The sequence below is a fragment of the Cherax quadricarinatus genome, chromosome 49, assembly GCF_038502225.1.
Source record: "Cherax quadricarinatus isolate ZL_2023a chromosome 49, ASM3850222v1, whole genome shotgun sequence".
Lineage (NCBI taxonomy): Eukaryota > Metazoa > Arthropoda > Malacostraca > Decapoda > Parastacidae > Cherax > Cherax quadricarinatus.
The window spans coordinates 24375397-24402700 of record NC_091340.1 but is presented as its reverse complement, the minus strand read 5'-3'; the positions used below and the strand labels follow the sequence as shown (position 1 = coordinate 24402700).

General features: G+C 42.0%; 1 protein-coding gene across 1 annotated transcript; it reads left to right on the top strand.

The window, feature by feature from the left end:
* On the top strand, positions 1-27304 carry LOC138854113 (kynurenine 3-monooxygenase-like; the record flags this gene model as incomplete). Its single annotated transcript, XM_070095261.1, is given in 4 exon segments — positions 1-613; positions 10093-10162; positions 25680-25870; positions 27168-27304. Coding segments are annotated over 4 exon segments (455 nt in total), but the record flags the coding sequence as incomplete, so codon positions are not given.

The following is a 27304-nucleotide window of genomic DNA, read 5'->3' as shown; positions in this document are numbered from 1 at the left end:
GTGTGGAGCATCGTGGAGGGAAGACGTTGTGTTGCGTCTCTCTGATAATCTCACTTATCTCCACTCTACCACTTGTACGAAACTCTTACCACTTTACAAACACTTCTCCAGGAAGTTGTGGCACTTCACCAAGTTCCCACGTCTCCAACACTCCTCCCTCGAGGCTTCACCAACACTTCTCAGCTGTACAGCTTCTCCATCGATAAAAAGGCGTTATTTGGGCCTCTCCAACGATCATTACGTCTCCTGTGTTGACCACTACAGCGATCTCCACCACTCCTGTAATCTCCATCCATCCTACAGTCTCCACCCATCCTACAATCTCCACCCATCCTACAATCTTCACCCATCCTACAATCTCCATCCATCCTACAATCTCCATCCATCCTACAATCTCCACCCATCCTACAATCTCCACCCATCCTACAATCTCCATCTCTCCTACAATTTCCACTTCTACAATCTCCACTCATACCTCCACCCCTCCAACAATCTCCACCTACAATCGCCACTTGCTGGAGGTAGTGACCCTAACATTGAGGAGTGTACAGGAGTCATGGCTGGAAGAGAAGCCAGAAAAGACAAGACAGTGGCTGTTGTTGGCGCCGGCTTAGTAAGTAATAATAATAATAATTATATCAATAATAATAGTAATAAATGTAACAATAATGAACTCCAGGTAGATCTGGTCACAATCACAAGTTACAAAGGTAATAAACCATCTACACTCCTATACATGGTCACAATCACAAGTTACAAAGGTAATAAACCATCTACACTCCTAAACATGGTTACAATCACAAGTTACAAAGGTAATAAACCATCTACACTCATATACATGGTCACAATCACAAGTTACAAAGGTAATAAACCATCTACACTCATATACATGGTTACAATCACAAGTTACAAAGGTAATAAACCATCTACACTCATATACATGGTCACAATCACAAGTTACAAAGGTAATAAACCATCTACACTCATATACATGGTTACAATCACAAGTTACAAAGGTAATAAACCATCCACACTCCTATACATGGTCACAATCACAAGTTACAAAGGTAATAAACCATCTACACTCCTATACATGGTTACAATCACAAGTTACAAAGGTTATAAACCATCTACACTCCTATACATGGTTACAATCACAAGTTAGAAAGGTAATAAACCATCTACACTCCTATACATGGTTACAATCATGAACGACAGTCCGGAGATTTAGCTTTATATTTATTGAGCTAAATGGACGTATATGCAACGCTATGAAAATTTTATTAATGTTACGTTTCGCTGATAATGAGCTTTATCTAGGCTATGTTTCGCTGGTAATGAGCTTTATCTAGGCTATGTTTCGCTGATAATGAGCTTTATCTAGGCTATGTTTCGCTGGTAATGAGCTTTATCTAGGCTATGTTTCGCTGGTAATGAGCTTTATCTAGGCTATGTTTCGCTGATAATGAGCTTTATCTAGGCTATGTTTCGCTGATAATGAGCTTTATCTAGGCTATGTTTCGCTGGTAATGAGCTTTATCTAGGCTATGTTTCGCTGGTAATGAGCTTTATCTAGGCTATGTTTCGCTGGTAATGAGCTTTATCTAGGCTATGTTTCGCTGGTAATGAGCTTTATCTAGGCTATGTTTCGCTGGTAATGAGCTTTATCTAGGCTATGTTTCGCTGGTAATGAGCTTTATCTAGGCTATGTTTCGCTGGTAATGAGCTTTATCTAGGCTATGTTTCGCTGATAATGAGCTTTATCTAGGCTATGTTTCGCTGATAATGAGCTTTATCTAGGCTATGTTTCGCTGGTAATGAGCTTTATCTAGGCTATGTTTCGCTGGTAATGATCTTTATCTAGGCTATGTTTCGCTGGTAATGAGCTTTATCTAGGCTATGTTTCGCTGGTAATGAGCTTTATCTAGGCTATGTTTCGCTGATAATGAGCTTTATCTAGGCTATGTTTCGCTGGTAATGAGCTTTATCTAGGCTATGTTTCGCTGGTAATGAGCTTTATCTAGGCTATGTTTCGCTGGTAATGAGCTTTATCTAGGCTATGTTTCGCTGATAATGAGCTTTATCTAGGCTATGTTTCGCTGATAATGAGCTTTATCTAGGCTATGTTTCGCTGATAATGAGCTTTATCTAGGCTATGTTTCGCTGATAATGAGCTTTATCTAGGCTATGTTTCGCTGATAATGAGCTTTATCTAGGCTATGTTTCGCTGATAATGAGCTTTATCTAGGCTATGTTTCGCTGATAATGAGCTTTAACGTTGTGTGGTGATGATTCTGGTGATAGCATCAAAGGACCCCAATGGAAATAAGTCACTCTGTCTGACTTTTTTGGGTTATCCTAGGTTCTCTACACACATGCTGCTATGTATGATAATTCTATGTAACTGTATTTGTGTATACCTGAATAAACTTACTTACTTACTTATAAAAAAATTCACAGTGCTGCGCATGTCTGTGATTACATAATTTAATATCCATCCATTTATTTGTGAAGGTGTTGTTGTCAGTGTGCGTCACAGATAAGCTTGTGTGTACCTCCCCTGACACCACCTACGACTGCTGCACCTCTCCTGCCTACGGTATATGTCATGTGGGTTTTGATAACGTGGATAGAGTAAAAATACTCACGTAGGCTGGTTTGTACGTATAATGTATAACGGGAAGTATGGGAAGCGCCAACAGCCGACCTGCCTCTCTCTGCTCCCTATCTTCGACTGACCCACATGTGCCTACAGGGTGAGGGGTGTTTGAAATCCTGCTATGGTCAGCAGCAATATGCGTAACAGTCAATGATTCACGCAGACAGTTGGTAGTGAGTCATCTACTGGTACACTGGTTACTGGTAACTGGTTCTACTACTGAGATATATATGCTGTATTCTATTCAAGATTGATGAACTGACCACATCGACTCAAGGTTGAGGGACAGATTACCTCATTCTCCCCCTGTCCTTCACGTTTCTCCTTTGTATGGACTGATGAAGCCACTGTGTGGCGAAACGTTTCCTCAGTAAAGATACCCAAGAGATGAAGATTGAGACACTTACGCACCATGATCTTCATCTTCAACTTGTCGGTTTTCAAAACCATTCATCACATACCCAGGAGTTGCACATGTTTAATTTATCACCTCCCCTGTACGTTCATGAGTGCATTCCTGTACGTTTATGAGTGCGTCCATGTACGTTCATGAGTGCGTTCCTGTATGTTCATGGGTGCGCCTCTGTACGTTTATGAATGTACTCATTTTCGCCCGTATACATTCATGTGTGCTCACGTATAAGCTCATATGTGCACACGTGTAAGCTCACATGTGCGCATGTGTAAGCTCACATGTGCGCATGTGTAAGCTCATACGTAAGCTTATGTGTACGGCCGAGTGCGCGTGTGCGCGCGCCCGTGTACGTTAATATTAAAGGTAAGATACGTGTAGTATCCCCCCAGGCAGACGAAAACCCGGAATTGTGTCAGAGAGAGTTTCTCGGGGATCCCTGTAGGATTTTCCCAGAGCGACATTAACCTGGAAATGCTGCAAGCAAGAATCAAATCCACGTAGGACGCGGTCTGTCATGTTAAGTAGCAACTTGGCTCTTGAAGTAAGCAAGTTTATTCACGTATACACGAATACAGTTACATAGATTATCATACATAGCAGCATATGTGTAGAAAGCCTAGGATAACCCAAAAAAGTCAGACAGTGACTTATTTCAATTGTAGACAAATCAGGGACGGATGGGGTTTGAGCCCTTGGCGAGTCCTGAAACTCACAGGCCAGTGCGTTAACCACTCGACCACCGGCCTCTAAAACGATTCGTCGAACTACGTATATTTCTGTACATCAAAGGGAGGTTTGAGAACCACTCTGACCACAAATGCCGGTTTTACAGATGAATCCCACACCTAGTGTGGAATTCATCTGCATTTGTGGTCACAGTGTGTGGTCCATGCTAACCTTCCTATGGTGTATAAATATAACTAGTTGGATGAATATTTTTCGAGTCAGCTGGTTCAGTGGTTAACACACTGGCCTGTGAGTTTTAGGACTCACTTGACATGAGTTCAAACCCTTCCCGTTACCCGATAACTGGCAACTTAGTATTCCTCACGTCAATTATATCGGAAAAGTGAACTTGTAAATACTTGCTATTAAATGGCTAAGCTTAACCTGTACTTGGTATTAAAATACATGATGACTGTCAACATATATCTTGTTAAATGTTCAGAAGTTAACATAAATGCAGATGGTTTGTGAAAACAAGGAATTATGTTAAATTCTATATCCTGTGTAAACTGTATCACCACAGAGAACATGAGAACTTTACCCTCCATGGTTGCTCTATGCTTCTGTTATTATTTTTACAATCAAAAAGAAGTGCCACGAGTACATTGAGAGACAACACAATAAGCGTCAGGGGCCCAAGACTGTTCAACTGCCTCTCAGCATACATAAGGGGGATTACCAATAGACCCCTGGCTGTCTTCAAGAAGGCACTGGACAGGCACCAAAAGTCGATACTGACCAGCCGGGCTGTAGTTCGTACGTCAGTTTACATATGGCCAGCAGTAACAGCCTGGTTGATCAGACCCTGATCCACCACGAGGCCTAGTTTCAGACCGGGCCGAGGGAGCATTGACCCCCGGAACTCTCTACAGGTATACTCCAGGTAAACCTACAAGGGTCATACAATGCTGTATGTTGGTAATGTCACATATCATAAGCTCCTCCCTTGTGGTTTAGCGCTTCTTTTTTATTATAAAAATAATAATGGTCTCAGTAAGCCCATCACTAGTCACCTGTTTCCTAAATTAATTACAAAGGCAACTGATCATGATCAAATTTCTTGCTCAGGTGTTAGAAAAATTACAAGTTATAACTGTAGATAATTCTGAAGAAGAATTTTAGTGGAGTTGCGTCTCTCTGGTTGCCACCTCCCTACATAAACATTATGGTAAAAGTGTGGAGTTGCGTCTCTCTGGTTGCCACCTCCCTACATAAAGATTATGGTAACAGTGTGGAGTTGCGTCTCTCTGGTTGCCACCTCCCTACATAAACATTATGGTAAAAGTGTGGAGTTGCGTCTCTCTGGTTGCCACCTCCCTACATAAAGATTATGGTAACAGTGTGGAGTTGCGTCTCTCTGGTTGCCACCTCCCTACATAAACTTTATGGTAACAGTGTGGAGTTGCGTCTCTCTGTTTGCCACCTCCCTACATAAACATTATGGTAAAAGTGTGGAGTTGCGTCTCTCTGGTTGCCACCTCCCTACATAAAGATTATGGTAACAGTGTGGAGTTGCGTCTCTCTGGTTGCCACCTCCCTACATAAACTTTATGGTAACAGTTTGGAGTTGCGTCTCTCTGGTTGCCACCTCCCTACATAAACTTTATGGTAACAGTGTGGAGTTGCGTCTCTCTGTTTGCCACCTCCCTACATAAACATTATGGTAACAGTTTGGAGTTGCGTCTCTCTGGTTGCCACCTCCCTACATAAACTTTATGGTAACAGTGTGGAGTTGCGTCTCTCTGGTTGCCACCTCCCTACATAAACATTATGGTAACAGTGTGGAGTTGCGTCTCTCTGGTTGCCACCTCCCTACATAAACATTATGGTAACAGTGTTCAGTTTGACATAAGAATAAGCTACTGGGCTTTGTGTTACACACTGAATTGTTTTCCATCATAATTGCACTAAATTTAATTTATAAATGATAAGTTTATTTCCATGATCATTGCTGATTCTTTGTCATTACTGAAGACACTTAACTCATAATGACTGCAACGTACTGAAGACACTTAACTCATAATGACTCTGCAACGTACTGAAGACACTTAACTCATAATGACTGCAACGTACTGAAGACACTTAACTCATAATGACTGCAACGTACTGAAGACACTTAACTCATAATGACTCTACAACGTACTGAAGGTACTTAACTCATAATGACTCAACAACGTACTGAAGACACTTAACTCATAATGACTCTGCAACGTACTGAAGGTACTTAACTCATAATGACTCTACAACGTACTGAAGGTACTTAACTCATAATGACTCTACAACGTACTGAAGTTACTTAACTCATAATGACTCTACAACGTACTGAAGGTACTTAACTCATAATGACTCTACAACGTACTGAAGGTACTTAACTCATAATGACTCTACAACGTACTGAAGGTACTTAACTCATAATGACTCTACAACGTACTGAAGACACTTAACTCATAATGACTCAACAACGTACTGAAGGCACTTGACTCATAATAAGTCAACAACGTACTGAAGACACTTGACTCATAATGACTCAACAACGTACTGAAGACACTTGACTCATAATGACTCAACAACGTACGGAAGACACTTGACTCATAATGACTCAACAACGTACTGAAGACACTTGACTCATAATGACTCAACAACGTACTGAAGGCACTTGACTCATAATGACTCAACAACGTACTGAAGACACTTGACTCATAATGACTCAACAACGTACTGAAGGCACTTGACTCATAATGACTCAACAACGTACTGAAGACACTTGACTCATAATGACTCAACAACGTACTGAAGGCACTTGACTCATAATGACTCAACAACGTACTGAAGACACTTGACTCATAATGACTCAACAACGTACTGAAGACACTTGACTCATAATAAGTCAACAACGTACTGAAGGCACTTGACTCATAATGACTCAACAACGTACTGAAGGTACTTAACTCATAATAACTCAACAACGTACTGAAGGTACTTAACTCATAATAACTCAACAACGTACTGAAGGTACTTAACTCATAATGACTCAACAACGTACTGAAGGTACTTAACTCATAATAACTCAACAACGTACTGAAGGTACTTAACTCATAATAACTCAACAACGTACTGAAGGTACTTAACTCATAATGACTCAACAACGTACTGAAGACACTTGACTCATAATGACTCAACAACATGCTCATAAGAGATGCCAGGTAGAGATATTCAACAATCAGAGAGGAAGGTATGACTGTGAAATTCCTATGAATTTAATAAGACACTGAATTTCTCTTAACATGATAAAAGTGGCGAGTAAGACGAAGTACATTGAAGGAAAAACAGCTACATACATCTTTTGTATATTTGTGTCAAACATTAGGAATAACATTAGGAGAGAAGTAAATAATGAATCTGAATGCCATTAAAATACAGTTAAAATTCTGAACAGATCTATTATTCAATGTGAGAACATGAACGTAGGGAGTTATTTGTAAATAGACTGATGTTATAGTAGCCAGTCTTTGACTGGTTACAAATTCTTTTGGCAGACAGGCATACAAAAAAAGCAGCAGTAGGAAAAACTATACCCACTATCAATTCACTGCCACACGTGTATGCAATTTGTATACATGTGTACAGCTGACGGGTGGTGGGGTATACCCTGTCCAGTGATTATCATCAATAACACAACACACACCTTTATCAAAATGCACTTACCTTTATTATCGCTCTTCTCACCCCCCGCCCACCCTTTTTCCACATTCCATCCTTACCTATCATTCTTCCTCCCTAACTTACTAAACCTCCAATTAAAGCATCGCATCGGAATACAGCTCTGGGATTAGTCTGTTGCAGCCCTTCACGATTTTCCATCTTTTCATGCTGTATCAGATGCAGCTGCCATACGTGCACTGCAGACTTCAAAATGGGTCTGACATATGCTGTGTATAGGGTCGTGAATTACTTCTTCATAAGCTTCCTGAAAGCTATCCTTATTGCTAGTCTTGTGTTTACTGCAGCCTTAGGCAAAATACTTAGAACTATGCTTATCCCGAAGTCCTTCTCTTTCAGCAATATTTGCTGCCTTTGTCTCCAGAACCTGTACTTTTTCCAGTCTTCTTTGCCCTTACCCGATTTTCATAAGTTTACATTTGCTGGGGTTAAATTCTAATAGCCACTTGCAGGGGCGTATCTACAGAAAATAGCGTCTACGGCAAGTACTGAAACTGCGCCTCTGTCCCAACATCTGACACCCATCTTGCACATAACTTTACCATAAAATCAACTCAGAAATACAAGTCAAGTTCGTTAATCTTTTAATTAACAAATTATGGCACAACATGAAAATTACAACTGCACCGTCCATGCTGTCACTAATGCGGATTGGTCTGTGATTCAGATTTTTTCAATTTCTTGTTTCTACACTCAACAGAATAAGATCACAGAGTCTGCCTTGACTAATACAAGAGTATTAGTTTTAATTTGCTGAATGATCTCTCACAGCTGTCGATGGAAACTGCGATGGTTAGTATTATCTGAGAAGCAATGCTAAGATTGGGGAAGACGCTCTCATCTTCATACTGAACATTAAATTCGAGAAACTCTTCAGGTCTTGATATTTTCATGTTGGTCCGACTTGATATGAATATTCTTCAATCCCAAATTTCTTCATATAACTGCTGTCCATCAACATCAAAGCTGTACAATTCGCCCCAATTTTTGCACTTCTTTAGGTTATTACTGTCGGCGCCGTAACAAAGTCCCTCGACATGGAGTAAGAACCTAAACTTGGCGTCAGAATAGAGCAAACGAGTGAATCTTTCATTCATTTCTCTGTGAAGACGGTCTAGTGTTCCCTTTATGACTCTATCCCTTTCGTCTTTGGCTGTTAACTCAGCGTCTCTCCAGTTCTCATCAGCCATTCGTTTCTTTCGTCTCTGACGTATTTCAACTTCAATATTCCATTCTTCACAGAGACCGAGTCCTTCGAGTGACTCACTGACCAACACTTCTTTTTCATCATCAAAATGATCTAAAAGGGCTTTCAGATCCAGGGCAGCATCGTGGAAGTTCATGCTAGGATTCTGCAGTCTCATTTGAATACGGTCACTGCGAATGAGTACTGTCTTACAAAATCCTGTTTGACTGGTTTCGTTGTCATTGTCTCATGTCCTGGAGAACTTGAAGTATGTATGTACGCATGTACACATACCAAGTTGAGTAAGTGATTGTTGCAATTCACAAACACTGCCAGGTTGTTTTCTCACTCATTATTTGATAAACATCACTTCAGTGTCCAGCCATCACAGCAGCGTTGTCATAGCACTGTGACCGACAATCTTGTAGCTCCATTTCGTCCTGTAACTGTTTCAAGATATCTTCAACCAAGTTCTCAGCATCCTTCTGGGTTATTAGGGATAAAGCCAGCCCTCTTTAGACTTTCTGTATCGTATACTTTCTCACAGTACAAAAATATTAGTCCACCCATCCCTCTCTCTCCTGCATAATTTACGTTACCTTGTCATAGAAAACCAATAGATTTGTGATACAGGATTTACCATCTTTACAACCGTGGTCTTTGTTGTTTATGAATCTGCTCCTTTCCAGGTATTCCACTGTTCCTCTCCTTATAGTCCGCTCCATAACATTACATATTTTGTATATCAGTGACAATGGTCTGTAATTGAAGGTTACTAATGTTTTATCGTTGTATTTGACACTTGTATTTAACATTGTTGTATTTAACACTTGTATTTAACACTTGTATTTAACACTGTTGTATTTAACACTTGTATTTAGCACTACCACCACTACGACTACTACTACTACTAATATTACTACTACTGCTGCTGCTGCTGCTGCTGCTGCTACTACTACTACTACTACTACTACTACTACTACTACTACTACTACTACTACTACTACTACTACTACTACTACTACTACTACTACTATTGCTATTCTTGCTGCTGCTACTACTACTATTACCTCTACTACTACCATTATTTCTACTACTACTACTGCTACTGCTATTACTACTACTACTAATATTACCACCACCACCACTACTACTACTGTTACCTCTGCTACTACTACTACTACTACTACTACCATTACTTTTACTATTATTACTACCACCATTACTTTTATCATTACCTCTACTATTACTACTAACTACCACTACTACTACTGCTGCTGCTGCTGCTGCTATTACTACCACTTCTACTATTATTACTATTACTACTATTATTAATATTATTATGAATTCTCAATCACTTGTTTAAGTGTTGTATTTGTGACGCAGGTTGGAGCGCTGGAAGCGTGTTTCCTGGCTCGTCGTGGCTACCAGGTTCATCTCTACGAGTACCGTGACGGTCAGTAGTTTACACACATGTTCTTGGCTATGTACGCAATCACTCACTTACATAAACTATTGAGTGAAGAATACATACATGTGCACACGTAGTGAAGATGAGAGACAGTGATCATAATCTTCATCCCTAAATGAAAACAGATAATTACATCAAGCACACGCGTGGGCCTACACACTCACACACACACACACACACACACACACACACACACACACACACACACACGGCACTGGAGGACAGGAGGGTCAGGGGAGACATGATAACGACATACAAAATACTGCATGGAATAGATAAGGTAGACAGAGACAGGTTGTTCCAGAGAGGGGAGACAGAAACAAGGGGTCACAATTAGAAGTTGAAGACTCAGACGAGTCAGAGGGATGTTAGGAAGTATTTCTTCAGTCATAGAGTCGTCAGGAAGTGGAATAGCCTAACAAGTGATGTGGTGGAGGCAGGAACCATACATAGCAAACTTTAAGACGAGGTATGACAAAGCTCAGGAAGCAGGGAGAGAGAGGACCTAGTAGCGATCAGTGAAGAGGCGGGGCCAGGAGCTGAGTCTCGACCCCTGCAACCACAAATAGGTGAGTACTGGCTTCCGAGGCCTTCCACTGGTTTACCGGTCCAACCCTTAAAAATTATGATTATGATCATTAGATTGTTGATTAAGCTGTCATCCAGGCCCAGGATGGCTTAACAGGTTGGCTTAAGATAAGATAAGATTTCGTTCGGATTTTTTACCCCGGAGGGTTAGCCACCCAGGATAACCCAAGAAAGTCAGTGCGTCATCGAGGACTGTCTAACTTATTTCCATTGTGGTCCTTAATCTTGTCCCCCAGGATGCGACCCACACCAGTCGACTAACACCCAGGTACCTATTTGCTGCTAGGTGAACAGGACAACAGGTGTAAGGAAACGTGTCGAAATGTTTCCACCCGCCGGGAATCGAACCCGGGCCCTCCGTGTGTGAAGAGGGAGCTTTAGCCACCAGGCCAGGGAGTGTGACGATCGTCTGAACAGGTGCTGGCTGTCTTGCTGGGACAACATACCTAACATGAATTATAGTCGAGGCTTGTTTCTTCTTGAAGATGCTTGCCTTTCTCATTTCTCATATCCTGTAATCTTCACAATACTGGTGACCTGACCTGCCTCCTCTTCGCCTTCCTCTTCATTTGTGTTCTGTATTCTTCTATGTCCATCTTTGAATCTGCACTCTCTAGAAAGGCGTAGAATTAGGGGGGATATGATCGAGGTGTATAAATGGAAAACAGGAATAAATAAAGGGGATGTAAATAGCGTACTGAAAATTTCCAGCCAAGACAGGACTCGCAGTAAGTAAGTAAGTAAATTTATTCAGGTATACACAATACAGTTACATAGAATTATCATACATAGCAGCATATGTGTAGAGAACCTAGGATAACCCAAAAAAGTCAGACAGAGTGACTTATTTCCATTGGGGTCCTTTTACCTTATTATTATAATATAAAGGTTATAATATTTTCTTATTATTCTATAATGAAGATAACATCTTATTATCATACTAAAAAGACTATCTACTACACGAGGGTCATTAAGACTATCTACAATACGAGGGTCATTAAGACTATCTACTACCCGAGGGTCATTACGACTATCTACAATACGAGGGTCATTACTAGGGATAAGGTAAAATTTACACGTATTTTAGCTAAAAAATAGAAAATCATTCCCCTCCCTTTCTGTTGCTTCATTCATCAGACACTTTTTGGCAGTCTTCTTGAACTGGTTCAAGCTATGACTGGCCTTGACATTTGTGGGTAGTCTGTTCCATTCCTTTATTGCTGTACAATAAAAGGTGTTTGAAGCCTGGCCACTGACTGTGGGTACTACAAAGTTGTGCTCTCTCCCCCTAGTACTATGATTGCTTTGGTTCCCAACCTTGACAAAATTGACAGCAAGATATTCTGGACACTGTTCGTGAGCAATTTTATAAACATGATTTAGCTTCAGTTGTTTTACTCTGTCTTCAACATTCAGCATATCCAACTGCTGTAATTCATCCTGGCCTACATGTTCTCTTGGTCCCAGCCCCAGGATGAATCTTACGATTTTGTTCTGGGTGATTTGCAGTCTATCTTTCAGTTTTTTTGTCAAGGCAGAGTACCAAGAAGAGCAAGCGTAATCCATATGGCATTGTATAAGGGCTAGACATAGGGTCCTGCGAGCCTCAGTAGGTAGACACTGTGCTTGTCTATACAGGAACTTCAGCCTGGCATTCGCTTTCTTTACTACACTGTTCCCTATCAATTCTCCTGACATGCATGGGTCAAAGGGGATTCCCAGATATTTAACTGATGAAACCAAAGTGATGGACTCCCCATTACACTGAACATTAAAATTATTTACCCTTCTCAGTTTATGTTTCGTTCCAAAGAGAATGGCTTCAGTTTTCCCTAGGTGTAATGATAGTTTGTTGTCTACTAACCATTTGCTGCAGGACTCCAGTTCCAGTGTTAAAACATTAGCAATATCTTGTGGGTCTTTACCTGTCACTAACAGAGCACTGTCATCTGCATACAGTAGGAGTTTGCACTTGACACTGATAGGCATATCATTGACATAACATAAGAATAGTAAGGGACCCAGAATACTACCTTGGGGAACTCCACATGTTATCGGCAGGGGTTCTGATTCCGTTTTGTTGATTTTGACTATTTGTCTCCTGTTGCTAAGGTAGGACTTAAACCAGTCTACAGAACCTATACCTATAGCTTGAAGTTTCTTACATAATATATTGTGGTTGACAGTATCGAAGGCCTTTTGCAGGTCTAAGGTTACCATACCTACGAGGTTCCCTTTTGACATTTCAGTTCTCAGGTAATCCATCAGATTAATAAGGGAGGTATCGGTTGAGTAGGATCTTCTAAAGCCCGATTGATAGCTATGGAGAATGCTGTTGTCATTAAGGTACTTAACTACTTGAGAATACACCGCCCTCTCCAGAATTTTAGATATTATACTGAGTATACTAACAGGTCTATAGTTGCTTACATCAGACCTATTATTTTTCTTGAAGATAGGAGTAACTCTGGCCTCCTTGAACCCCTCCGGTACGGTATTAGTGGTGATTGATAGATTTATTATGTGAGCAATAGGGATTGACAGTTCAAAAGCACCATCTTTTAGGAACTTAGACGGGATGTTATCAGGGCCTGTGCTCTTAGTTGGGTTTAACCTGCTTAGTTCTTTTTGAATGAAGTCATGAGATACACTTACTAGTTGACAACTGTTTGGGGTTACCCCTTTATTGGTATAGTATGTTTGAAACTTATCAGAGTCTGTGTTAAAGGTATTTGATGCAGCTGGTAGTTTACTTACTAGTGTTGATGCAACAGATGTGTAGTAGGAATTAAAGCAATTTGCCACCTTAGATGTTTCGTGGCATACCTCATTATCGATAGTGAGTACTATGTTAGACCTATCTACTGGCTTATGGCTATACCCCAACTGTTTTAGTTGTTGCCAGAGCTTTCTGGGGTTATGCTTATATTCTTCAATTTTTGAGCAATAGTGCTTTGCCTTTGCTCCTTTTATAAGCCTCTGTACTCTGTTCCTCACCCTTTGGAATTCATTTAGTGCTGCAATATCCTGTCTGTTTGCTTTAAATCTTTTTAGCAGCTGGTCTCTGAATTTCATATTATCTAATATCTCAGTAGTCATCCAGGGTTCAGTTCTTCGTTTAATCCTAACCTCTTTAACTGGTGCAATATTATTAAGAATGGTAGTGAACATTGTTTTGAATTTTTCCCAGGCATCGTTTACGTCCGTGCAACTTGTTATCTCTGTCCAGTCACAATTGTGTAGCCTATTTACCAGTGTTTCTTTACTGTAGTTTCTAGTTGACCTCATTTTTATTGTCCTGTGTAGGCCTATCCTATCCCTAGTGATTTTCCTGGTGCAGTAAATGATGAAATGATCACTAAGACCTGTGGTAATGACGCCTGACTGACTAATGTTCTCAGCGCGGTTGCAAAGTATGTGGTCAATTAGGGTGGCTGAGAACTGTGTGATCCGGGTTGGTTTATTAATTAGTTGGGTGTAGCTATTTAATCCTAGAATTTGCTTATACCTTTTGCATAGCCCGTTATTTTGTTGCTGAAAACAGATATTGAAGTCGCCCAGTATTATTGTTTCGCAATTGCTTTCAACTCCGGACAAGACTCTGGAAAAGTCTTCTAAGAACTGGTCCTGGGTAGGAGGGCGGTAACTAGTTCCTACTAAGATGGGTTTGGTCTTGGGAAGCAGCACTTCAAACCATAGAATCTCCAGTTTATTGTTATTTAAATCAGGTCTTGGGTTGTAAGCTAAGTCATTTCTAATGTAGGCACATACTCCACCGCCCTTTCTGTTCCTATCTAAGCGTTTTATATTGTAACCTTCTATTTTGACCTCGTCGTCAGTCACCGTATCATCCAACCAAGATTCAGAGATGGTTATAACTGCCGCCCTAATTTTGTTAGCTAGAATCCTAATCTCTGCCAATTTAGGAAGAAGTGATCTTGCATTGACATGAATAAAGTGAAGGCCTGTTTTCATAAAACAATCATAATCATCAATATATGGCAATGGGTCATTTGTATTAAAATTAGGTAAATCAATGTCATCACTGCTAAAGGGTAACTGTGCCAAAGTGCATTTGTTACACACAAAATGAATTCTGGCACCGTTGCTATAATTGTACATACATCCATCATGCACCCACCCCTTACACATTTTACATAAGGTGCCTTTTCTGTTTTTCATGCGTACTTTAGTACAGTGTATGCACCTGTTTGGTAGTGTTTGAGATAATAATGGCTGTATTGTCTCACATTGACCTATGTATGCATTACATATGGAGTTAAGGTTATCATCCCTAGCTACTAGACCGTCATTATTGCCGTCATTTATCTGTCTGTTTTGCCTCTGCACAATAGTTTGAGGTCCTGGATTAATTTGGATATCACCACTTAAGAGCGCTACAATAAGAGCTGTGTGCCATTGTTTTTGTTTGGGTATGCGGTGTTGCCATACCTTGCGGCGATAGTGAGGTTTACTTTTCTGGTAGGATGGCAACTGTTGGGCTTTTACTGTCCAGGGCGCTGTTACTCCATTCACCTTTTCCAACCCCCATGACTGATTTCTTTCTTCATGGAATTGAAGAAGAAATATAAATATAATTATGGCAGCCTGTACCCCTCTAATGCCTGCCATTTTCACTCTTCGCTCTTTTACTCATATACAATATTTTATTTCTCTTTTCCAGTCCCTAGTACACTTAGTATCTGCTTTAATTACACTGAATTACTAGTAAAATTTCCTCTTCAAAACCCTCTTCACTGCTCACTTTTCCCTTAACTTCACAAAACCCTTACAGTTAACCTCTTCAAAACCCTCTTCACTGCTCACTTTTCCCTTAACTTCACAACACCCTTACATTTAACCCCTTATTCACCCTCCCCTACCCACCTCACTTCACAGTCTGGCTTCCCAATTAACTTCTAACTCCTTTCCATTCTGGTAGACCAGAAAGGTTTAATCAATGGTTTTATCCTTCCAAATCCCCCTCAATTCCATTTATCGGGGGTTGTGTCGTGTTGTTGTCTCCTGACCTGTTTTGCTGACTCAGCCATTTTTAAAACACTGAGGGGAGTAACACCACCTGACTTTCCTTGAGTTTATAGATATATTTGGCTTTTTCTGCTATGATTCTCTCACTGTACACTGGTCAGCTGAATATAGGTCAGCTACTAAAATATTAACCTTGACTATTTAACTATTCACTTCTTTCCCACGACTGGCACTGAGGGATAACCGTCCTATACCTTGGAGTTTTGTACTGTTGATTTGACGATGTCTCCTGTGTTTCCCTCTCGTTAGCACTGGTACAGGTGATATGATGGTGGTACAGATATGATGCTACTGTCAACAGATGAACGTCAGTAAAGATGAGAATTTCACTTCGCTAGTTGTACGTCTGGCAGTAGCTGCTGTTTGAGTGCCGGTCAGCCATGTTTAAAGGCTCAAATCTTTCCCTCGTTTGGCACTGACGAAAAAAGTCCTACAGACCTGGCATTTCCTTGGAGATTTAGTTGATCAGGATTTCTGCCATGTTGTCTTCCCGTTAAACACTGGTGCAGTTGATATGGAGGTCAGTTATTTCATTTAGTGGAAAACGTCTTGTGTCTGGTTCACGTCTGGCAGCAGGTCTGGTACTTGAATGCCGGTCCCTCTTCTGTCATATTTAGTCCATTTCGTTGTCGTCACCGTCAGTTTTTATGTAACTATAGTTAACTTGCATGTTGTTGCAGCAGTACTTGCAAATTTGGCCATCACTGGAGTTCGGATAGGCCCAGGGGACGGCAAGATATAGGAGCAGCCTTGTTGCTGCTTGCTGCGGCTGCAGCTGCTACTTCTATTACATCTACTACTACAACATATGTTACAACTACTACTACTATTACTATAACTACTGCTACAACTACTTCTATTGTTACTACTATTACTATACTTCTATGAACGAACGAACGATAGTACAGGTAAGACCCCAAATGGGATGAGCGGGGAAGACGGGACAGACGAAGAATAGTGCTGGAGAGGAGTGTTCTTAGTCGTAGATATAGAGCCAGGGCTTAACCCAGCAGCGAGGCAATCGTGGGACACATACTGAGAAGAGAAATTCAGGCTCTTCTGTTGGGACTTCGGTGGTGTGAGCGGGGAGGAAGAGATATGCTACGTTTAGAGCTAGAGAGGACTGTAGAACTGAGCCATGTCTTAACCCAATAGCTAAGGCGAACGTGGGTCAGAGAATGATACCTGTCAGAGAAGGTACCTGTCATAGAATCCAAGGTTATTTATTTGTAAATAGGGTTAGGAGCAGGATCATGCAAGGAGTAGAAAAGGTTGTGTTGGTTTGTGGGTCTGCGAATGTCTTCGTCAAGGAGAGAGGTCCAGTAGTCATGTCGTGTCTCAAGTTTGTCTATCTGTCTGTCACGGAGCGTCTTCCAGTACAGATTCAGCGCAGGGATGTCTAATTGAGCATGGAGAGACTCGCTTGTGGCAAAGTCCTCCCATCTGACATCAAGCACCCAGCGCAGCGCCTTGTTCTGGACACGCTGCAGCTTAAGTAAGTTTGTTTTTGCTGCAAGAGTGTTACAAAAAACGCGATTCTAAAAGCTTAGAGATCTCCAGTGAATACTAGAAAGGACTGCCCTTCTAGCATCCAGCCTGTTACTGGGTTTTCGTAACGAGTAGTCAGTATCCTTGTCCAATTATCCATTAGAATTCAGTATAATTCAATAGTGCTTCAAGATTATAACTGGTAGGCTACTAACTAGAGAAATTAAAATTTAATAAATTTATTAAGTCTAGAGGTATATTATCAAATTAAATTAAATTAAATTAATCACAGTAATTAAAATAATATCACTTCTCTCGAGTACAATATTATTGTGCTGAAAGCACATATCTCATTTATAATTCTTAAGTACCGTCTGGTACATTAACATTTAATAAGATATTACACATATGTACAAGTAAGTTTGTGTATGTAAGTGCTCTAAGTAGTTAGCTATGTCTCAAGACTCGACTAGACTTAAACAAGTGACTGACAAAGTCCTCAGATAAAGTAACTTCTTGAGCGACTAGCAACCAGAACAATCTGCTTGAACAAAAAAGAATGCTAAGCCCAATAGCAATACAACAAGCAACTGCGACACAGAATCAGGAACAAGGAGATAATATAACGACACTAAGTAGGGACCATCTGCAGATCCTCCACAAGAGTTACAAAACTCCCATACTACTGAATCTAAGTTCAACATAAGAAAATCCCCGACTGTGATAATACACAGATACCAGTACAAGTTAGGTCAGAAGCTACAGCTCAGGACCTGAGTTGTTTCGAGAGTCTATGCGACACACAACCTCAGTACAACGTTGAAAATCACTAAGTCTATACAATGTTCTGTGAACAGAGTTCTACAGAACTAACAAGAATAATGAGACAGACAATCTGTCCAACCACCAAGAGAGTCTAGACCAGACTGAATACTTCAGGCGAGGTGAGGACACCCCCCCCCCCCGGTCGATCACGTGATAGCTCCGTGGACAGCTGCAGCTCAGAAACAGAAGCCGGCAGAATAACAAGCAAAGAGCGATAATTACAGTAGTTAGACAATCAAGACTTGAACTGAGCACATACCTAACAACATAACTAAGTCAAATAATAATATAAAGTCATATATTTACGATTTAGCTATTAGCGCAAATATAAGCAGTATAAAATTATATGAAAAGGTAATATACATTATATTCATAATCATAATACACATTATATATATATATATTGCAACCCATTCAGGGGTTGCAACAAAGAGAGAGAGCTAGAGGAGAGTAAGTTATCAGGGGACGTATTAGGGATTTGTAGAGGTGTAGTTTGGTGCGCTGAGAGGCATGTTTCAGCTTGTAGAGGCCCGCAAGGGCCTTACTAGCTATTGCATGCCTTGAGTGAATGTGTCCGTGTAAGCGAAGAAGGTAGTCAAGATTAACGCCAAGGACAGTGACAGATTGTGTGATGGGGATGTAAGTGCGGGTGTCAGCTGTTCTGAGCTCGACAGGTAATGGAGGATCACGTTTCCTGTAGTTAAAATACGTAATGCTGGATTTAGCTGCATTGGTTTTGATCCTCCATTTTTGTTCCCAGATGGCTATCCTGTCGACCTCATTTTGTGTTTTGTGTGTGAGTGTATCTGTATTGGCATGAGTGATAAGTTGTGTAATGTCGTCTGCATAGGCTAGTGTGATGGAGTTGTGGTATACAGGTGTTGGAATGTCGTTAGTGTATAAAATGTAGAGGGTAGGGGAGAGGACAGATCCCTGGGGTACTCCAGCATTTAGTGTGAAGTAGTCGGAGTAAGAGCCTTGGAATTTCATTCTCATGGTACGGCTGTCTAGGAAGTTGCAGAGGAGTTTACGAGTAGTGAGAGGCAGGTTGAAGTTAGTGCAGAGTTTGTACTTGAGCCCTTGGTGCCAGACAGTGTCAAAAGCTTTTTCAACGTCTTTTGCAACCAGGGCTGTCCTGTTTGTTTTGTGTTTATGTGGATGTAGTTGAGAATGATGTTAATGGCATCCTGTGTGATCTGTGTGTTCTGAAGCCAAATTGGCCATCAGAAAGTAGAGAATTGTGTTCCAGGTATCTGCGAAGGCGATGATTGACGAGTTTTTCAAAGAGTTTTCCTAAAGTTTCGAGGAGGCTGATAGGGCGATAGTTTCTAGGGCCAGAGTGGTCTTTATTGGGTTTAGGAAGGAGGATAGCAGTAGCAGCTTTAAAGAGGGAAGGGAAGTATCCAGAGGCAAGGGAGGCATTGAGGAGGTTTGCTTAGGCAGTAATGATAGAGTCAAGGTGTTTCAGGATATGGTTTAGGCCAGAGGCACCAGGGGCCTTGGGAGGAAGGTGTCTGAGGAGAGTTTTAACGTCTGTGTTAGTGAAAGGAGTGTCAAGTTCTTGGGAGGAGGTAAGAGAGTCCAGATGGATGTGGCTGTCTGGTGTTGTTTCGTATGTGTGTGTAGTGTTCCAGTGTTCTATGTTCTGAATGTGTTGGATAGCGTTAGGGTGGGGTGGGTGAGGGTGGAAGATGTTTTCCCAGATGTGTTTGAAGATGTTAGTAGCAGCCTGTGGGTCTCAGATGTGTGTGTTGTTGTGGGTGATGTGTTTGAATTTGTTGGTGGGAGTGGTGCCTCTGATTTTTTTGATAAAGTTCCAGAAGGCTTTGGTGTCTTTGATATGCTGTTTGTCCGCTTGTAGTATGAGCTGTGACCAGCGATTGTTGTGGTCTTGGTCTAGACTGTGTAGTATGTTGTTTCTGAGGTAAGTGAGATCTAATCGGACTTGATTAAATGTGTGTGTGTTGTATAGGAAGCAGTTGTGGTAGCAGATAATTAGTCTTCTTGTTCTGATTGAGGGTTTGAAGGAATAACGAGTGGTGTGGGTTTTCTTTGGTATTGTGGTGTTGGCTGCTTGTGTAATGGTGTCCTGGATGAGAGCAAGTTGAATGTCAATGTCAGAGATGGGTGTGTTGTTGTAGTCATAGGTGAGGTTAGTATTATCTATGTGTTGTTTGAAGGCATCCCAGTCAGCGTTCTTGTAGGAGAAGGACGGTGTGGCTAGGATGAGGACAGGGTTGGAGGAGATGTGTAAGATGACGGGAATGTGATCAGAGCCTGTGATAGGGCCAGGTGATACGTAGTGTTGAAAGAGAGAGCTGGCTCGGTTTGCCAAAATGATGTCAGGTTTGCCTTGGCCCGTGTGGTTGTAGAAGGTGCTGAAGTCTGGCCCGAGATGAATTAGGTGTTTATGGTTTGTGAAGTTGAGTAATTGCTGACCAAGTTGGTTGTTACTGGTGTGATGAAAGGCGGTGTGTTTGGCATTCATATCACCTAGTAGGTATGTTGGTGTATTGGTGTAGTTGAAGACTAAGGAAAGATCGTGTATGTTGAGAATAGTGTTTGGGCGAGCATAGGTGGTGAAAAAGATGAAGGGACCAAGGTGGGTGTGTACTCTGACCGCAAGACAGTGTTGGTGAATAAAAGGGACTGGGAGAAATTCGTGTTTTATGTTGGATTTGACAAGGATGGCAACCCCATCGTGGGAATCATAGGGGGACTGTAGTGCAGTATAACCATAATGGCGGATACGTTGAGGGGCTTTGAGGCAGGTACTGTTTAGCAAAACAATATCTGTTCTCTCTGCTTCAAGGAGCTCGGCCAGTAAGTGTCTAATTGTGAAGTAAGAATGTACTTTGAACTGAATCACCTTGAACATGATTTAATGGTTTTGTCATACCAAAGTTGGTGTCGGGGGAGTTTATATTTAAGCCCGTGATAGTGGTGCCATCGGTGGGTGTGTGTTTGTAGGTGTTACGGACGTTTCCTGGAGGGGGAGGAAGAGATGGATCTGTTTTTATGTTCTTTAGTCTGTATATCAGAAGTTGGGGCAGGTTTAGGGTTGAGTGGATTTCGTTTGGAGGAGGAGTTGGACCTGGATGAAGTCTTGGATGTGGTGGAGGAGGAGTGGGCGATGGTGGATGCAGAGGAAGTGGAAATTTTGGTAATGGAGGAAGAAGTGGGTAAGAGGCGGGGGGATTAGTAGAGGTAGTTAAGAGGGGTAGGGGAGGAGGGATGTTGGTAGGAGGGGTAGATGTGAAGAGGGGTAGGGGCTGAGGGGTGTTGGTGGGAGTGAAGAGTGGTAGGTTAGGAGGAGAGCAGGAGGGTGTAGGAAGAGGGGAAGTGGGAGAGGTTGTAGGGGGTTTAGAAGAGAAGCAAGAAGGAGGGATGATTAGAGAGGGAAGATTGTTAGCAGACAAGATTAGGTTAAGTGAGTAGTCTGATTGGTAAGCTTGAGAGATTACCATCGCAGAGTGGACAGCAGTAGCGAGTTGACAGTTAGTTTTGTAGTCTAGTGTGGGTGTAGGTGTAGATGGAGAGGTGTTTGTAGTCTGTGTGTTGGTGTTTGATGTGTGTAGGGCAGAAGAGGTAGTCCAAGTGCGTGGGGAGGCCCTGGCATTGGGGGTGGGGGAGGGAGGCTTGGTTGGGGAGGGAGATACCTGGATGGGGTTGGGGAGGGAGGGAGGTTGGCTAGCTCTGAGGGAGGAGAGAATGTCTTTTCTAGTGTTTAATATGTTTATTATGCACCCCATACCCATGTTAGGTAAGACACATATGCAACAGTTAGGTATCTTTATTATGAAACGTTTCATAATAAAGATACCTAACTGTTGCATATGTGTCTTACCTAACAACCTGTCGGTATTTTATACCATTTTAATGTTCAACCCCATACCCATCCTGTGGGCGGTAGTCAAAAGATTACAAAGGTACATAATTGGTCCAGGGACTGGGCCTCAAAGTTTTGATAGCTGAGCAAGTTACAAAGGTAATGAACTCACAATTTACAAAGGTAATGAACTCACAATTTACAAAGGTAATGAACTCCAGGTAGGTCTGGTCACAATCATGACAAGTTACAAAGGTATTTACAGATTACAGAGGTACACAATGGGTCCAGGGACCGGGCTCCAAAGTTTTGATGGCTGAACTAGGTACAAGGTAATGAACTCACAAGTTACAAAGGTAATGAACTCACAAGTTACAAAGGTAATGAATACTGTAAGAATGGTTACTTACGTTTATACATGGCTACAATCATGAACAAATTATAGTGTAATGAGCAATTCACACTTCCACACCCGGTCACAACTGTAGTGAGTTATTGGTGCAAATATTGATTGTTGAGTCACACACACACACACACACACACACACACTCACGCACACACACACACACACACACACACACACACACACACACACACACACACACATATTGGAGTATGCGGCACCAGTTTGGAACCCACACCTAGCCAAGCACGTAAAGAAACTAGAGAAAGTGCAAAGGTTTGCAACAAGACTAGTCCCAGAGCTAAGAGGTATGTCCTACGAGGAGAGGTTAAGGGAAATCAACCTGACGACACTGGAGGACAGGAGAGATAGGGGGGACATGATAACGACATACAAAATACTGAGAGGAATTGACAAGGTGGACAAAAACAGGATGTTCCAGAGATTGGACACAGTAACAAGGGGACACAGTTGGAAGCTAAAGACACAGATGAATCACAGGGATGTTAGGAAGTATTTCTTCAGCCACAGAGTAGTCAGTAAGTGGAATAGTTTGGGAAGCGATGTAGTGGAGGCAGGATCCATACATAGCTTTAAGCAGAGGTACGATAAAGCTCACGGCTCAGGGAGAGTGACCTAGTAGCGATCAGTGAAGAGGCGGGGCCAGGAGCTCGGACTCGACCCCCGCAACCTCAACTAGGTGAGTACAACTAGGTGAGTACACACACACTCACACTCACACACACACACACACACACTCACTCACTCACTCACTCACTCACTCACACACACACACACACACACTCACTCACACTCACACACACACACACACACACACACACACACACACACACACACACACACACACACACACACACACACACACACACACACACACTCACTCACTCACTCACTCACTCACACACACACACACACACACACACACACACACACACACACACACACACACACACACACACACACACACACACACACGAACACACACAAATGCAAAGTCATGAAGATTGGGGAGGGGCAAAGAAGACCGCAGACAGAGTATAGGCTAGGTGGACAAAGACTACAGACCTCACTTAGGGAGAAAGACCTTGGGGTGACCATAACACCGAGCACATCACCGGAGGCACACAACCAAATAACTGCTGCAGCATACGGGCGCCTGGCAAACCTGAGAATAGCGTTCCGATACCTTAATAAGGAATCGTTCAAGACACTGTACACTGTGTATGTTAGGTCCATACTGGAGTATGCAGCACCAGTCTGGAACCCACACCTGGTCAAGCACGTCAAGAAGTTAGAGAAAGTACAAAGGTTTGCAACAAGGCTAGTCCCAGAGCTCAGGGGAATGTCGTACGAGGAAAGGTTGAGGGAAATCGGACTGACGACACTGGAGGACAGGAGGGTCAGGGGAGACATGATAACGACATACAAGATACTGCGGGGAATAGACAAGGTGGACAGAGATAGGATGTTCCATAGAGGGGACACAGGGACAAGGGGTCACAACTGGAAGCTGAAGACTCAGACGAGTCACAGGGACGTTAGGAAGTATTTCTTCAGTCATAGAGTTGTCAGCAAGTGGAATAGCCTAGCAAGTGAAGTAGTGGAGGCAGGAACCATACATAGTTTTAAGAAGAGGTATGATACAGATCAGGAAGCAGAGAGAGAGAGGACCTAGTAGCGATCAGTGAAGAGGCGGGGCCAGGAGCTGAGTCTCGACCCCTGCAACCACAATTAGGTGAGTACAATTAGGTGAGTACACGCACGCACGCACGCACACACACACACACACACACACACACACACACACACACACACACACACACACACACACACACACACACACACACACACACACACACACACAAGTGCAAAGTCATGAAGATTGGAGAAGGGCAAAGAAGACCGCAGACGGAGTACAGTCTAGGGGGCCAGAGACTACAAGAGGGGCAGGAATTTGCAACTGCAGTGTGTGACCCGCCGCAGTTAGAACATTTAAGGGGGAGGTTGCAGGTATTCCAGAAGTGGCCAGTTGCTGAACATCTGGAGCAGACTTGTGTAAATGTGCATGTGTTTTTGTCGTGGCCGAATTTGTAGCATTTAAGACACTGTGTGATTGGGTGGAAGTTCGGAGTGAAGAGAGTGTTTGGAGGAATGCGGATGGTCTTGGCAAAGATTCCTTGACTGAAGAGTGTAGAGGCGTCAGCAGGAGTAAAACAGCGTATTTTGAGAATGGTAGAGTTTTCGGGTCTGTAAATATCGTCAACAGAGACTTTGTTCTTAGTGCTGATGTCTTTTATTAAGTCGTTTTTGTCTGTGTCATAGGCTGTCAGGAGAGAGTAGTCTACGTGTTTAGCAATGACTGTGCTTTTGGCACGGTGCTCAGGAGTCCAAATAATGGTGAAGCCTGTGTTGAGAAGATTTTGTCTGGTATCGGTTGAGGTGTACGTTTCGTAGGAATGTTTGTCAAGAAAGAATTTGAAGCCTGAGTTGGTTTTAAAGACTTTAAGTTGAGGTGCACCAGTGATCTGATATAATAAATTTCCAGGACAGATAGTGGCATCAGGATTAGAGAATTTGAGGAATTGGATTTAGAAGAAGCAGAGGCAGGTGTGGGGGGTTGGGGGAGAGTGGAAGGGGGGTGGGGGTGGAAGGCAACGAAGGCATCGTCTAATTACGAAAAGATGAAATTGGCGGTGACAATCGGCCAAAAAGTGAGAGTACTCAGCTAGGCAAGTACGTGTAAATAGACACACGTACTTGCCTGGCGCAGGACACTGAGGTGAACTGTAGTTTGATGGAGCACTGTATATCCTGAGCGGCGGCGAAACTGGCTGTATGGCGTGCAGTCAACAGGCGTAGAGAAATCAAGCAGCAACAGGCTTCCTGCCCTTTGGTAGGCAACCACCGACGCACCAATCCTGATGAAAAGGAAGACGAAGTTCCAGCAAGCACCACTCTAAGCGAAGTCTCTCCCAACACGGGGTAATTCAAGAGAGGCGAGATCGTCGATGATCAATGACCGTGATGTGTGTGTCCTATACTACTACTACTTGTGTTATTACTCTACTGCTGCTATTATCACTACACTACTACTACTAATACTGTACTACTAAACTACTACAACTACTACTACTACTACACTACTAATGCTACAGTAATATTGCTGTTACTACTACTACTACTGATAATAATAATAATAATAATAATAATAATAATAATAATAATAATAATAATAATAATAATAATAATAATAATAATAATAATAATAATAATTCAATAAGACAGTGTTATATCATCAGACATCCGGACGCTGGAGTATGTGCCAGGACGTAGTATTAACCTAGCCATGAGTATCCGTGGACGTACTGGACTGAGAATGGTGGGTGTGGAGGATGCTATCATCCAGGAGCACGGTATACCCATGAGAGCACGCATGATACACGCGCCAGACGGAACCACCAAGGCTATACCTTATAACAAGGATGGCAAGGTGAGTTCAACTCAGTTTCTCTGATTCCTTGTGTTTGATTCATTCCATCAGACGGGCACCCATTATGCTGTGATGGCTTGGTGTTGTATGACTCGTAAGTATTTAGCGTTTCCCCATGAATATAGTACCGTTGTATATCAGTTGTATTCACTACCGATAAGATGATGAATTAGTCACATGTGCAGCATCTGGGTAATTTCACTTGTAGACGTTTCGCCATTCACTGGCTGTATCAGTACAATACATGCACATGATAAAAATATATACAGCAAATACTGGAAGATAAGGAAATCAATCCCTCAGCTTAGAAGCAGGTGTTGTGTACCTTATTGTTGACTACGACACTAAACACCTGCTGCCAGGCTCAGGGACTGATTACCTCCAGTTCTGCTACTTCAATCTAATGTGTTTTTTCCCTGGTAGGCGAAACGTCTACATAGTAAAAATCCTCAGTTTTTGCCCACTTGTCTAATTCTTCAGCTGCAATTCTTATATAATTCGCCTCTCACCAACACACCCCTAGAATGTTGTAGTCGTGTATGGTATTCTCCTGTGATCACTCTAGAATGTTGTAGTCGTGTATGGTATTCTCCTGTGATCACTCTAGAATGTTGTAGTCGTGTATGGTATTCTCCTGTGATCACTCCCTAGAATGTTGTAGTCGTGTATGGTATTCTCCTGTGATCACTCTCTAGAATGTTGTAGTCGTGTATGGTATTCTCCTGTGATCACTCTCTAGAATGTTGTAGTCGTGTATGGTATTCTCCTGTGATCACTCTCTAGAATGTTGTAGTCGTGTATGGTATTCTCCTGTGATCACTCTCTAGAATGTTGTAGTCGTGTATGGTATTCTCCTGTGATCACTCTCTAGAATGTTGTAGTCGTGTATGGTATTCTCCTGTGATCACTCTCTAGAATGTTGTAGTCGTGTATGGTATTCTCCTGTGATCACTCTCTAGAATGTTGTAGTCGTGTATGGTATTCTCCTGTGATCACTCTCTAGAATGTTGTAGTCGTGTATGGTATTCTCCTGTGATCACTCTCTAGAATGTTGTAGTCGTGTATGGTATTCTCCTGTGATCACTCTCTAGAATGTTGTAGTTGTGTATGGTATTCTCCTGTGATCACTCTCTAGAATGTTGTAGTTGTGTATGGTATTCTCCTGTGATCACTCTCTAGAATGTTGTAGTTGTGTATGGTATTCTCCTGTGATCACTCTAGATACAATGCTAATGATACAAAGTTAGTTTATAACACAATACTAACTAGTCTTTCCTCTGTCCCATCACGTCATCAGTGTATCTATTCAGTCGGTCGTCGCTTCGTAAACGAGAAGCTGCTGAGTAAAGCTGAGACCTTCTCCAACATTCACATTCACTTCTGCCACAAACTGCTCACTGCTGACCTTGACAAAGGCACAATGACCTTCCTCAA